Source organism: Engraulis encrasicolus, chromosome 4 (genome assembly GCF_034702125.1).
Source record: "Engraulis encrasicolus isolate BLACKSEA-1 chromosome 4, IST_EnEncr_1.0, whole genome shotgun sequence".
Taxonomy (NCBI): Eukaryota; Metazoa; Chordata; class Actinopteri; order Clupeiformes; family Engraulidae; genus Engraulis; species Engraulis encrasicolus.
The window spans coordinates 25,633,443-25,646,106 of record NC_085860.1 but is presented as its reverse complement, the minus strand read 5'-3'; the positions used below and the strand labels follow the sequence as shown (position 1 = coordinate 25,646,106).

General features: G+C 41.9%; 2 protein-coding genes across 2 annotated transcripts; one reads left to right on the top strand and one right to left on the bottom strand.

Annotated features, from left to right (window-relative positions):
- Positions 1-235: 235 nt before the first annotated feature.
- Positions 236-5,793, top strand: psma1 (proteasome 20S subunit alpha 1). The gene is made up of 10 exons (XM_063196978.1): positions 236-309; positions 1,262-1,306; positions 1,397-1,498; positions 2,263-2,366; positions 3,243-3,331; positions 3,800-3,870; positions 4,169-4,298; positions 4,730-4,809; positions 4,920-5,024; positions 5,490-5,793. Exons 1-10 carry the CDS (start codon positions 307-309, stop codon positions 5,523-5,525), a joined length of 765 nt encoding a protein of 254 aa, XP_063053048.1. The 5' UTR covers positions 236-306; the 3' UTR covers positions 5,526-5,793.
- Positions 5,794-7,044: 1,251 nt separating this feature from the next.
- ric3b (RIC3 acetylcholine receptor chaperone b) lies at positions 7,045-11,308 on the bottom strand. The gene is made up of 6 exons (XM_063197776.1): positions 11,085-11,308; positions 10,529-10,758; positions 10,250-10,328; positions 9,651-9,738; positions 8,261-8,406; positions 7,045-7,556 (listed from the first exon to the last, which is right to left on the bottom strand). The coding sequence occupies exons 1-6, from the start codon at positions 11,200-11,202 to the stop codon at positions 7,045-7,047; spliced, it is 1,173 nt and encodes a 390-aa protein (XP_063053846.1). The 5' UTR covers positions 11,203-11,308.
- Between the last annotated feature and the right edge of the window lie 1,356 nt (positions 11,309-12,664).

Genomic DNA, 12,664 nt, shown 5'->3' with positions numbered 1-12,664 from the left:
TTCCAAACAATAGATAAGACAATACATAGGCCTAATCTATGTATTTTATTCAAGGCATGACTGAGATAACTTACTTTTTGTGAACAAATAACTATGTACGTCAAGGCAAATAACACAACAGTACCATAAATGATGTAGTAGTCTATCTCTCTCTGTTGGTAGGCTGTTGATTACTCCGCTCTGTGACGAGAGGGTCGATCGATGTACATCCCTGTTCTGAGATCCATCGTGTGTCCTGAACTTCAAGGAAAAGAAATAGATTGCCAACGTCGTTGTTCTGGATAGGCGGCTGATTCATAGGCAGACATGGTGAGGATGAATGGATATTGTTTTAATAACTTCATCAATTCGCGTACATTTGGGATATGATTCAGTTCGATACATCTGGTGCTATGATGATACCTTGGCAGAGATCTAAGTGACTAAGCATTTGGTTAAATTGTATATAAATATGTGGCTAAAATTGATGCCAGCTAATGCTAACTTGAGACCGTGAGTAAGCTAAAACTAACTCACAAGTGTAGACTTGCTACCTGTAATAGTTGGTGACAGTGTTGGTTCATTGTTTAGTGTCGCTATAATCTGTTCCAGATTAACGCCCCATACCTGTCTATGTTTCTTTCATTTGGGGTTATAGATGCTTTCGTTTTACTAATTGGTGGGCTAATCATTTTGGCCGTGGTAGTCTTGCATGCTTGGAGGCTAGTTTGCCTTGCTAGCCGTTGTCAACTTATGTCACTAGGTGAATAACTAGAGCCATTTGAGTAATACTAATTAATTTCATTGCATTTAGAATGGTTTATAGATGAACAACTATGCATGGTAGATCAAAAAATGTATTTATAACAACAAAGGCGCCATTGGATGTGAAGTGTATTTGTGGCTAGCTGCTTTGCTTAGCCGCAGAGCCTGGGAACAATACTTTCGATTTACATTGAACTTCTGAATGTTGTGTTCTGTCGGTGTACCAGTCTGATGACAGGCAGTTGTTGCTTGACGTGCATTGCAGGGTATCCATATTTATTCACTATCCTTGATGAAGTTGGAATTTTATTAATGACCTGTCATGAAACAGATGACACTTTTTAATCATTTAATTGAATTAAAATTCCACGTGTTACTATTTGTCCGTCCAGTATTATTATATACATATTGTATTATAATATTATTATATAAAGATATTACTATATAAAGTTGTGTCCTCCTGTTAAATTCGAAGTTGGAAAATTAATTGTTTTGATATGTTTTCCCTCTCCTTTAGTTCCGCAATCAGTATGATAACGATGTCACTGTATGGAGCCCTCAGGTAAATATAAATCACATTACCCATTATTGTTGTTGTCTTGCAGTGTCAAATTGGTATTTTAAACTAACATGATTTTTGTTGATGTTTAAGGGACGCATTCATCAGATCGAGTATGCTATGGAGGCAGTAAAGCAAGGATCTGCCACGGTTGGACTCAAATCACGTTCCCATGCAGTTCTTGTGGCTTTGAAGGTAGAGTTTGAGCACCATAGTACAGTTGATCAATAGCCATTATTATGCAGGAACCACAATAATCATTTCCAAAAAGAGAGATTTTGTACCTCTGTCGATGAACAAGTGCATTGGCTATCATCCCAATGATTGTCATTCAAATGTTAGAAATGTCCCACTCACTGTCCATTCCACCAAATTGTCATTTTAATGTTTCAATTCAATCATCTGGTCTTCTAGCCAGGCCGTGTCCTCCTAGTGACGAAACACCTTCAGCGTTGCTACTAGTTAGGTCAAGAGCAATGCAAGTACTTTGTGAGCTTCCGAAAAATCGGGAACTCCCACTTTGTCGGGAAGCAAACCATTAGCAAACCAAGGGAGGCGGGTCAACCATGCCATTTGTGAAATGTTATGCTCTTGTTCAGACCAAGTCTTTGAAAGTCGATGATAATCAGGCTACTGGTCTTCTTCAGGAAAATGTATCTGAAGGTCAGATGATCATATTGAAATTACTTGCTAGTGGAATGGACATTGTGCAGGGCCTTTGTGCAGTATGACCAGTGTCTTTCTTGTATTACTTTGCGTTTTCAATGTTCATAATTAATATGTGGTAATCGTATGGTAACATTCAAACCAGGTTACTACCTATAATATGCAGTTCTCATTCACTCTTTTCAGTAGCTTTTCTTTCATGTCACAGCAGGGGTTGTTTTGGGTAAATAATGTATAGTGTACAATGTGCAGTGTTGCTTAAAATGTTTGTTTTATTTGTATCCTATTCATAGAGAGCTCAGTCAGAGCTTGCTGCCCACCAGAAGAAAATTCTCCATGTTGATAACCATGTGGGCATCTCCATTGCTGGACTGACAGCAGATGCTCGATTGCTTTGGTAAGATTTACCTCTCCCATTGAAGGGTAACTTCAGCCAATTTCAACATGCAGTTGCATTGCTCACACTACCATGGACTTGTCAGTACCTGAGATTTTCTTTGTTTTTCTTCATCTTTTTCTGAGATCCTGGTCATTATAATGGGGGCAGGTGTTTGTTTACATTAAAAAAAAACATCTTGATTTATTCCCAAAAAGATCCAAAAGGTTATACAACATCAGCAGACAACTGGCAAACAGCAATACCTTTTGGGAAAATATTTGGAGTAGGCCTATGTTAAGATTTTTTTAAAATGTAAGCAAAAGCTGCCCCCATTAGAATAGCTCATACCTCAGAAAGGGCTGAGCCAAAAAATGCAGCACCACCGGGTACTGACAAGTCAAGGGAAGCGTGACCAATACAACAACATATTGATATTGGCAGGAGTGCTCCTTTAATCTTGATGTCCACCTGTAGAGATTGACAGCTCCTGACCGCATAAACAAATGGGAGAGAGGGGGAAGGATTGACAAAAGACCTCGGGTTGGAATTGAACTCAGGTCGCTAGCATAATTGACCCAGTCAACAACTCTGGGCCCACCCATGAAATTGCTTGTCTTCCCCCACAATTGCCCAACCTGCTGTATGTAGTTGCTAATTAATATGCCAAATGACTGGCAGTGATTGGAACTGCACGACCACGGGTGGAGCGTTCGGAGGGGAAAACAATGCCGTTTCATGGGCGGACCAGAGGAGCAGACTGGGTCAATCGCGCAGCATTTTGGCTCATTACCACGCCCCCCTGAAGAGATGATTGAACACGAGACTGTATAAACATAGTGTATAATTCACTTGTCAGTTGTTTTATGATATGTGGTTTTGTCTTCTTTGTTACAGTAACTTCATGCGGCAGGAGTGCTTGGATTCACGATTTGTGTTTGACCGACCCCTTCCAGTGTCTCGCCTTGTTTCACTAATTGGAAGCAGTATCCTTTCATTCTACAAAAACCTTTTTGTATTTTTATTATTCGTCTTTGATAGTTCTGTTAACCTAACGTGACTTGCATCATCTGGCTGCATTTGGTTAAACTGAGTGCTGTGAAAGTCAGTCGTTTCTAAATGATTGAGCCAATTAGATTCTCCGGGTCGGATTTTCCACAGATGGGCAGCGTTATGGCTCTTCTTCTGCCTGTCGCTCTCAGCTGTCATGACTACTGATCGATTTTAATGTGAGTGTATAAACAATCTGTCTGTCATTTATACTGATTTGCCACTTCAGCCAATCACATGCAAGGATATTTGATAAGGAGCCTCATTTGAAAGCTTGTCGGTTGTGTGGGCTACCCAGATGGTATAGTGAAGACAAAGGCAAAACCTACCAGCTGGCGAGAGTCGGGGTACCGTTAACCAGCATACTGTTAAAAACGAGATTGAGCTTTAACCCACCAACCCAGAAACCCAGATTCCCACACAGAGATACGGCAGGAGGCCCTACGGAGTAGGACTTCTCATCGCAGGATATGATGTAAGGAGCTTTCTGTTACATTTCATAAGTCATGATCAGACCAAATGGTGTTAAAAATGTTCGGTTGTAGCCAAAACTATTGCCACAATCAAATGCGAAATTCTGTGAAGCATTAAAGCCAGATGCTAACGACAACAAACAAATCAGAAATTCTAGATGGCAAATTCATTTTGAATGACTTGTGCCACCAGTTAAAAATATGTTTGTCATTGTTTAATGACCGTATTGTTTCATTGTTTGTGTGGTCATTTTTAAGGCTGTAACACATTTTAAAAAAATGTTCATTCTTGATTTTTAGGACATGGGGCCCCACATCTTCCAGACCTGTCCGTCAGCAAACTACTTCGACTGCAAAGCCATGTCCATCGGCGCCCGCTCCCAATCTGCCCGCACTTACCTCGAGAGGCACATGGACACCTTCCTGGACTGTGAGTCGCGTGTCCCAACTTTCATCGAATTCACTTTTTTTGCAATTACGTCCAACAAGTTCCATTTTTTTGAAGCAAAGCAGATATAAATTATTAACTGATTCCATAGAAAACTGTGGCGTGTATGTTTACGTCTATACCACCGCATGTTACTTATACCTGCTTCCATTGGGAAGTGCCTGACATCACCCATTGGGCATAGCTGAGATTGGCAGCTGGCTTCAGAATTTGCTATTGAGTTCACACCCACTTGATTCTACTGGTGCAATTACAATAATTTGTTTTGCTAATGAACACCCAGATCAACTCTTTGGGGTTGGATTTTGTCTTCTGAAGCAAGCTATTTCAAATTGATAATATCAATTTGGCCATTACAAGTGACTTGGTAATTGGTGCAAGTTGTTGCCAGTCTCATGGTTTCTTGTTTGCAGGTAATCTGAATGACCTTGTGCAGCATGGCCTGCGTGCGTTGCGAGAAACCCTGCCTGCAGAACAGGATCTCACCACCAAGGTTAGGATTTCACCTAGATAAGCTTTTCAGCCTTCTAATGTTGCAGGCTGATAGTGTCCGCTGAGCTCCTTGGCTAATGCGTATATGTGCTTGGTGCTATTTACTTCCAGAATGTCTCCATTGGCATCGTGGGTAAGGAGATGGAGTTTACCATCTACGATGATGACGATGTCCAACCTTTCCTCGAGGGACTGGAGGAGAGGCCACAGCGAAAGGTGATTTAAATAAATGATTATTACTCTAAAGTCTGACTTGGAATTCAATACATTTTTTTCATAGTTTTTAATAACAAACAGCACACTTTATCCCACTGAGTGGTAGTGGGTCTTTATGCAGTGTCTTCATGCACACTGATGTGGTTCATTCAACTTGGCAGCTCCCGTTTGTAACTAGTTTGAGGTTGTTTCATGTTACAGGCTTTTGAGTCCAGCACCTTGACAAATAATTTATCCAAGAAATGCTATTCCTGTTTTAATTCCCCATTTGAAGTCCCATTCTTAGTAGAAATCGGAAGGTTGTTTGGCATCATTGGATTGTGCTTGTTTGGTCAGCCATGATCAGCTGCACTAGTTACAGTAGTCCTCTTTTCTCTTTCGAAGGAAGTCTGTAATTTGTGTTGTTGATATTGAGATCAAGTTCATGCCCTCCTCCCTCCTTTTTGTTTGTTTGTTTAAATGCAGCCCGCTCAACCAGCTGACGAGCCCATGGTGTACTGAGAGGGCCAGTGAGCATCCAGGATCCTTTTGAACAGCAGAGCAACGGTCGGCAGGGCAACTCTGTGTTCAGTTCTGCTCGGTTACCAAACACACAGCAGCTGCCACTCCATGGAGACACTGCAAGCAAACGGCTGTAATGTAATACAATACAATACCATATAAAAAAATCTTAACTTTTTTGTGCCATCTGCACACTTTGACAAGTAGGATGTCTGTTTTCTATATGTATGAGCTTTGGAATCCAATTAAAAAAGGTTTTGTTTTCTGATCGTTTGTGTGATGGTTCGTTAATCTTAATCACATTCATCTCAGTCTTGTCGTAGCTTCTTTAACCCCTTTTTGCATTCAAGATGATCACACAATATTAGGTGATCTGATGGACAGCTTAAACCTTCATCTGTGTTTTGGAACTCAAATAGATTGGTGAGGGAGAAAAACATCAGACAAACGAAAGCTTGCAGTTTAGAGGGACAAAAGAAGAATCTGTCCCTCTAAGGTTTCATTTAACTATAATAATAGTACAGTACACCAAGTAAGAGGATATCAGTAATTTATTAAGATTTAAATATTTTTTAAATAGTGTTATGGTAAAAGGAAGGTTTCAAATGTGGCTTGCATATAATTTGTTGAAGTGATCACACACTAAAAGAAAAGGGAGACAAAAAATACTAATTTAAATCTTAAGTGTAAACAAAAAAAGTCTACTTGACTTTATGCAGGAAGACTGGTCGATTACCAAAAGATGGTATTTTCGTTTAAACAGTAGGACGATGACGGGAAAAATACATAATGCCATATCACAAGCAAGAAGCTTTCATTGTCTATGAAAGGTGATTGAGGAACAGGTCAGCGTTTTTAAGGAATGGAGAAGCAAAACTGTTGTCAAGAATTGCTTCAGGAAGCATGATGATATATGACTAGTCCTGAGATATTGCCCCTTTATGAAATGGGACTTTCATAAAATACAGTAGTAGATCACCTGCTTGATTTGAGGGCAGCATAGGATGTTGAATTAAGACCAGATATCTTAAAGCTTCATGTCAAAAAATAAGGCATGCATACACCACAGAAAAGGGAAGCTCCTTCACTGTGGGTGGATTCCAATATGCAAACTTCCGTCCTCCCTTGCCTGCTTGTGACCTCATGATGACGTCACCAACAACAACAAAAATTATATCATATCTTGCAAAAGCACAATTCTAATTTGATTTTATCATTTGCAATTGGGATGGTGAATGAAAAATAGTCCCCCAAAAGTTGTTGTGGCTAGGCAGACAGCTGGGAAATGTAATTGTATTCTCCACGGAGACGGGGCGAGGCCACGAGCACAAGTGGAGGATGGGGGGCTGCACATTGGAATGCACCCCGTGTCTCCAAAAGCATGCTGAAATGGTTTAATTTGGTGAGCCAAGACAATGAAGGAATAGTGAAAAAGGAAAAAGCACTACAGGTGTATGCATAATAATCATTAAAGGTCTGTCTTGAAGAGCATAATAGAAGAACCAATTGAGTGAGTTGATTAATTGATCCTCTTTGGTGGCTTCTTGCTTCGTCTCCTAAGCTGGGCTGAAGCGGACTCACATTCTGAGAGGACTGAAGTCCAGACGGAGCAGTTCTCCTCATCCTTTGTAACGTACTGCAGCTCTGAAACTGGGTCATCCTCGCTGATGTGTTCCTCGACCATCGCAGCCTTCTCGAACTCCAGAACATGTTCTCCAACAACATCACCTTCCTCGTTGTCGGTTGACTGATCCAATTTATCCTCATCATCATCCAAAACACACTCATGATCTCCAGTGTCCGCTCTGATTAAGCTGTTGTCAGATATTCCATTTATGACCTCTTCAGTCTCCCCAGGCCATATGTCTCCAACTGTACCCAAAGTCTCGACATCGTCTCTGTCTATTGTGTCCGCCATTCCCTCATCCTCTGGCCTCTCGAGCCACTCGTCTTGCCTGTGTTGGTAGCCGTGGCTGTGACCATGCTGACAGCACCCACTCGCTGGTCTGGGGTCAGTTTCTTCAACATCGTCTGTTTTAGTGATAGACATCATCATAGTAAATACACCTAAGTAATCTCAATATTGAATTAGTCACAAATGAATGTTGTGCATGTGGATATTTATCTCATAAAGAGAATATGAATATACTGTATAAAGTATAATATGGTATGTGTGTAGAGTAGATTGTATGTTGTATGCATGTTTGCATGTTGTATGCAGTACTGTATAGTATATTGTATACATGTATTTGTTGCTCGTGAAAAATGCTGCATCTTCCCAATGTTATGAGCATGGGCTCTCTGCTTTCTCCTCAGCAGAGTACTATGTACTGTGTGTGTACTGCATATTGTATGTAGCATGCTAGTAAAAAGTTTTGTACTTTTCTGATGTTGTGGGCATGCACTGTCTGCATTCACCTCTGGAGTGTATGTAGTGTAGTATGTGTGTAGGTACTGTATATTACATACAAATCTGTAGAGTGTCGTACCTTCCCAGTGTTGTGGGCATGAGCTGTCGGCCTAGCCTAGAAATCTAGACGCCCCTAGCTCGCTAGACTACTGTCGGCCCTCTGCGGGAGTGTATGTAGTGTAGTACTGTACTGTACTGTATATTGAGTGTCGTACCTTCCCAGTGTTGTGGGCATGGGCTGTCGGCCTTCTGCGCTGGAGTGTATGTGGTATAGCATATAAAGTGTACTATCTGAGTGTAATGCTGTATCTGTAGAGTGTGGTACCTTCCCAGTGTTGCGGGCATGGGCTGTTGACCGTCTGCTCGGGAGTGATGCCCTCCAGCAGGCTTCCCTTGTTCATCATCTGGGTGATCTCCTTCAGCTGGAACAGCAGCGTCTCCTCCTGGTCAGCACTCACTCCCTTTATCCTCCTTTGGAAACAAGAGATACAGTGGGGTCAACAGAGGGCATTTCTCAAAACCTAGTGCAGTGCACTTCCAAGTGCACTTCCAAGCCTAATTAAGTCACGCCCAGCGATTGGATACTCTTTGGTTAACTCTACGGAATATCCAATCACTGAGTGTGACTAATAAAGAGTATCGAATCACTGGGCGTGACTAATTAGGCTGATACACTTGGACTGCACTAGGTTTTGAGAAATGCCCAGAGTATAAGGTAGCAAAGCACTAGCTCAGTGGTTCTCAACCTTTTTTTTGAACAAACTCACTCTTTACCTCATCATAAGCCTCCCAATGCCCCCTTGACCTCATCATAACCATGCCAATGCCCAACTTTGCATTAAAAAAACAAATTAAATAGACTAATGCCCCCCAATGGAAACTAAGCATTGGAGGCTATAGAGCTCCCGTTGAGAAACACTACACTACATGAAAAAGCTCTGTCTGCAGCCCTGCTGTGGCCAACAGGTGAGGCACTCGTCTGCCAGGCGGTCGACCCAGGTTCGATTCCCTGCCAGGGTCATTTGCCGACCCCTCCCCGTCTCTCTCCCCATTCACTTCCTATACACCTCTCACACTGTCCTATCATCAATAAAGACGTGAAAGACAAAAAAGAGAGTGAAACACTATACTAGATGAAAAAGCTCTGTGCATCTTGGGCAGCCATGGGCAAGCAGCGACAGACTTGTCTGGACATTGCTGGTTAATTTCTGGAAACCACCAGGTGGGCTGTTGAGCATTTCACTTTTTCTTCAGTTCTAAAAGCAGTGCTGTCATTTGAAATGGACTATATGCTGTAGTAGCTGGGTTGGGGGACCATATTTGAGAATAACCCAATGGTTACTTACGCCTAAGTCTAAAGAAAAAGAACGAGACCTAACAATAACATTTTGTTTGTGGTCCTTGCACTGAGCAAATGGAAGGCATTCCTTTTATCCTGATAAGAGTAAGAGTATGCACATCCCACCTCTCTGAGGCCAGGTGCAGGACAAAATACACATCTGATAGTAGAAAGAATAGATGTCCGCACACTGTAGCTCCACTTTGAAAATGTATTCAGCTCAGGCATGTCTAATGAAGACCCTGTTGGATCGAAACGTTGTATGAGCTGAATACATTTTCAAAGTGGAGCTACAGATATCTACCATTTCTACTATTCCTTTTATTCTGAGCATATTGATCTGGAAATGAAGAAAAGGCTGATATACCACACAGACCTCTCTGGGCTGGATTTGGAGACAATCCTCTCCATCACTTCCTCCGTCTCCTTCAGCTTCTCCTGGAGCTGAGCCAGCTCAAAGTCAGCTGCAGATGAGAAAGGTAAAATACCTCATATTAAACCTATAGAAAAGGAAAAACTCACCATCGCTTTAACTAGGATGGCCAGATATCGTAGAGTAGGGCTGTCCAGTTTTTTTTTTTTTAATTCTATTTTAGTGAGGGCCAAATTCAGAAATGTAAACAAAGTGCTAGGCCACATGTGCTAGAGGTGACCTTTTTGGTGATGGCCAATGAATGCACAATATTTGGATTATGTGAATACTTGTAAAGCAACTTCAAACTGAAAGCCCAGATTGTTTGTAGTTTAACACCAGATAACGGTTCAGCTCAATTTGATGGTGTAGCAATTATATTTTCAGAATGTGTCACAGGCCTCAAATGGCCCCCTGACCGCACTCTGGACATGCCGGCCGATTGGCATAGAGGCAGCCCTGATACTGTACCATCTTCCACAGTTCAGAGTCTCAACAGTGAAACTGAAAGTTTTTAACAAGATTTCTGTCATAATATCCTTACAGTACATGAAAGTACTTACTGATTTTTCGTTTCATGTTCTCTGATCTGATTGCTGTAAATCTACTTTCAGGTGGCTTTGAGGTTCCTTTGGATGTTATCTTTCAAAGAAAAGAAGAAGAGACCAAAAGGTAAAAGAAAGGAAAGATAAATGATTGTCTTGAACATGATTGCCTTGTTTAATTGCTGCCGTTGGCACCATGAAGCATGCGTAAAACTATTGCTTTCCATGTTGGTCACAAAGGTTTGCGCATCTCTACACAATTTTGTTTCCAACAGTAGCTAGTTTCCTGTGCCTTACCTTGAAGAGGATATACATGATGTACAGAAGGATCCCAAACCCATAAATGGGAACTATCTGTCCTGCGAAACTGGACTTGCCACCAGGCGCCACCCCAGTACCTCCGCCACCTTTGGCGCGCGCAATGGCTTCGGGGTTGTGTGCGCGATTGAAGTGTGCTCCTCCACCACCTTTCTTGGCCTCTGGAGCAACCTGTCTTCGTACCATGGGAGGATAATGCCCCGGTCCACCTATAGCAGACAACATGATAAACAGATGTTTAAATCCACTGAGCACTGGTTGAGTCAAGTCGTACCAGGTCATGAATAAGCGCATTTCACCTGGTCATGACATATTGAAACATAAAATGCGTAAAGTGCGCGGAATTGAAAGCTAGTTGGCACGCTATTCAGAAACAACGCTCCTTGTCTGCGCAGGTGTAAATGGCAACCCACAACAAACAGGCTTCCTGGTGGGAAAGGCTGTGCATTTAAGTATAGGCTATAGGCCTACTCCAAGATACAGTGCCACAATAAAGTCTACATTTGTCTAAACCCAGTTCCCTGATACGTCTTACCTTCTGCTTGCGTATTGCCTTTTTTGCTTTGCGACAGAAGCATCTTTGGAAGGAGCAGTGCAACGCACAGCACTAGGCACGATACAAGGGTAACCTTTTGAAATGTTGACATCGGCATTTTCGTTTCTTAAAATAAAATCAATTTCAAATGCGTAACACTAACGGACAAACCTACTGCAATCGCAATCCTACTGTATTGTTTACATTACTAAAGTAAGCGGGGGTGCGCATCTGCTACTCATGATCGCCTACATCCGTGCTCCGCTTTCTCCATCAGCGCATCACTGTGCTAGCTGGATGCGCCGATGGAGGACAGTGTCCGCTGTCATTGGATAAACAGCTAGAAAAACTAAGGCTTGACCAACCGAATGCAGAATTTCCACTAAACTGACATAGGCCCCAACAACGTCCAGTAAAGTTAATATGATAGAGTAAATGGGCGTTTGGTTATGCTTTTATTTGGGGGAAATAAATGTATTAATTGAAAATGCCCAGCAGCCTATATAGGCTATCCCAAAGTACAGGCCTACCTAAATATCCAATTGACCGTTTTTGACAACGGAATCTGTGCAGAACATAAACTCGTGTGTCATCGTTCGGCTATGATTTGCCACTGTTATACCTAATAACCTTATAATACTATATTTCATAGCTCAACTAAAGACGCCGCTTTCACTTTAAGTAGGCTACTTGACATGCGTGGTGGTCGCCATGTTGTGTAAGGAAAAGCACGGGCAGGCAGGTGAAACAACGCGCACCCTGCTTGTGCCTGGTAGTACTGCAATGCCCTCTGTGCACACCACATCACCAATCAGGATTCAGTAGAAACAAAACATCTGGGGGGGGGGGTCCTTTCGCGGGGAAGAGTACAAAAAATAAGTAGTTGTTATAATGTAAATTCATCAACAGAATGTGTCGAGTGTGGCAGTCTTTTTGTAACAAGTACTATGGGGACTGGATTAAGATCCCTAGGACTAGGCCACAGGTTGATGGAGGCCCCCACAGAAGAATTTTGCTGCAAAATCACACAGCCAGCGTCACATTTCCCAGCTAGGAATCAATAATAATATATTTGCAGGTACATTTTTCCAAACTGCATTGTGACACATTTCAAGTTCAAGTGCGGGGGTGTGTGAAAGTGTAAGGCTTGTAGGCCTACAGAATGTTCGTAACATTGTGCAAAGTAAGCAAGAGAGGTTGGAAGGCCAGGTGGTAGGTGGAGTAACTGCATGTCAGTGGTGTGATGAATATGCTACTAGTTAGGGAAAGATATGGATATTTTGGAAAATCTGTGAACTAATTTATTACCAATAGATTTTTTTACCATGTGTTCTGACAGGTGTCTGGACACACCTCACAATTTATCCACGGCCAAATCCAATGGGAATTTCCGTGACACCCCGTCAAAGTTGGGGTGCACAGAAGGCCTATGTAAAAATTGGAACATTGCAGATTGGGGGGAAAGGATGCATAATGGGTCATAACTTCTGAAGTAAACTACATACAGAGACAAATGAACACATTTCTCCATACATTACTGACCCAGTGAATTCAATTGAGGGGTATTTTTGGACATTTGA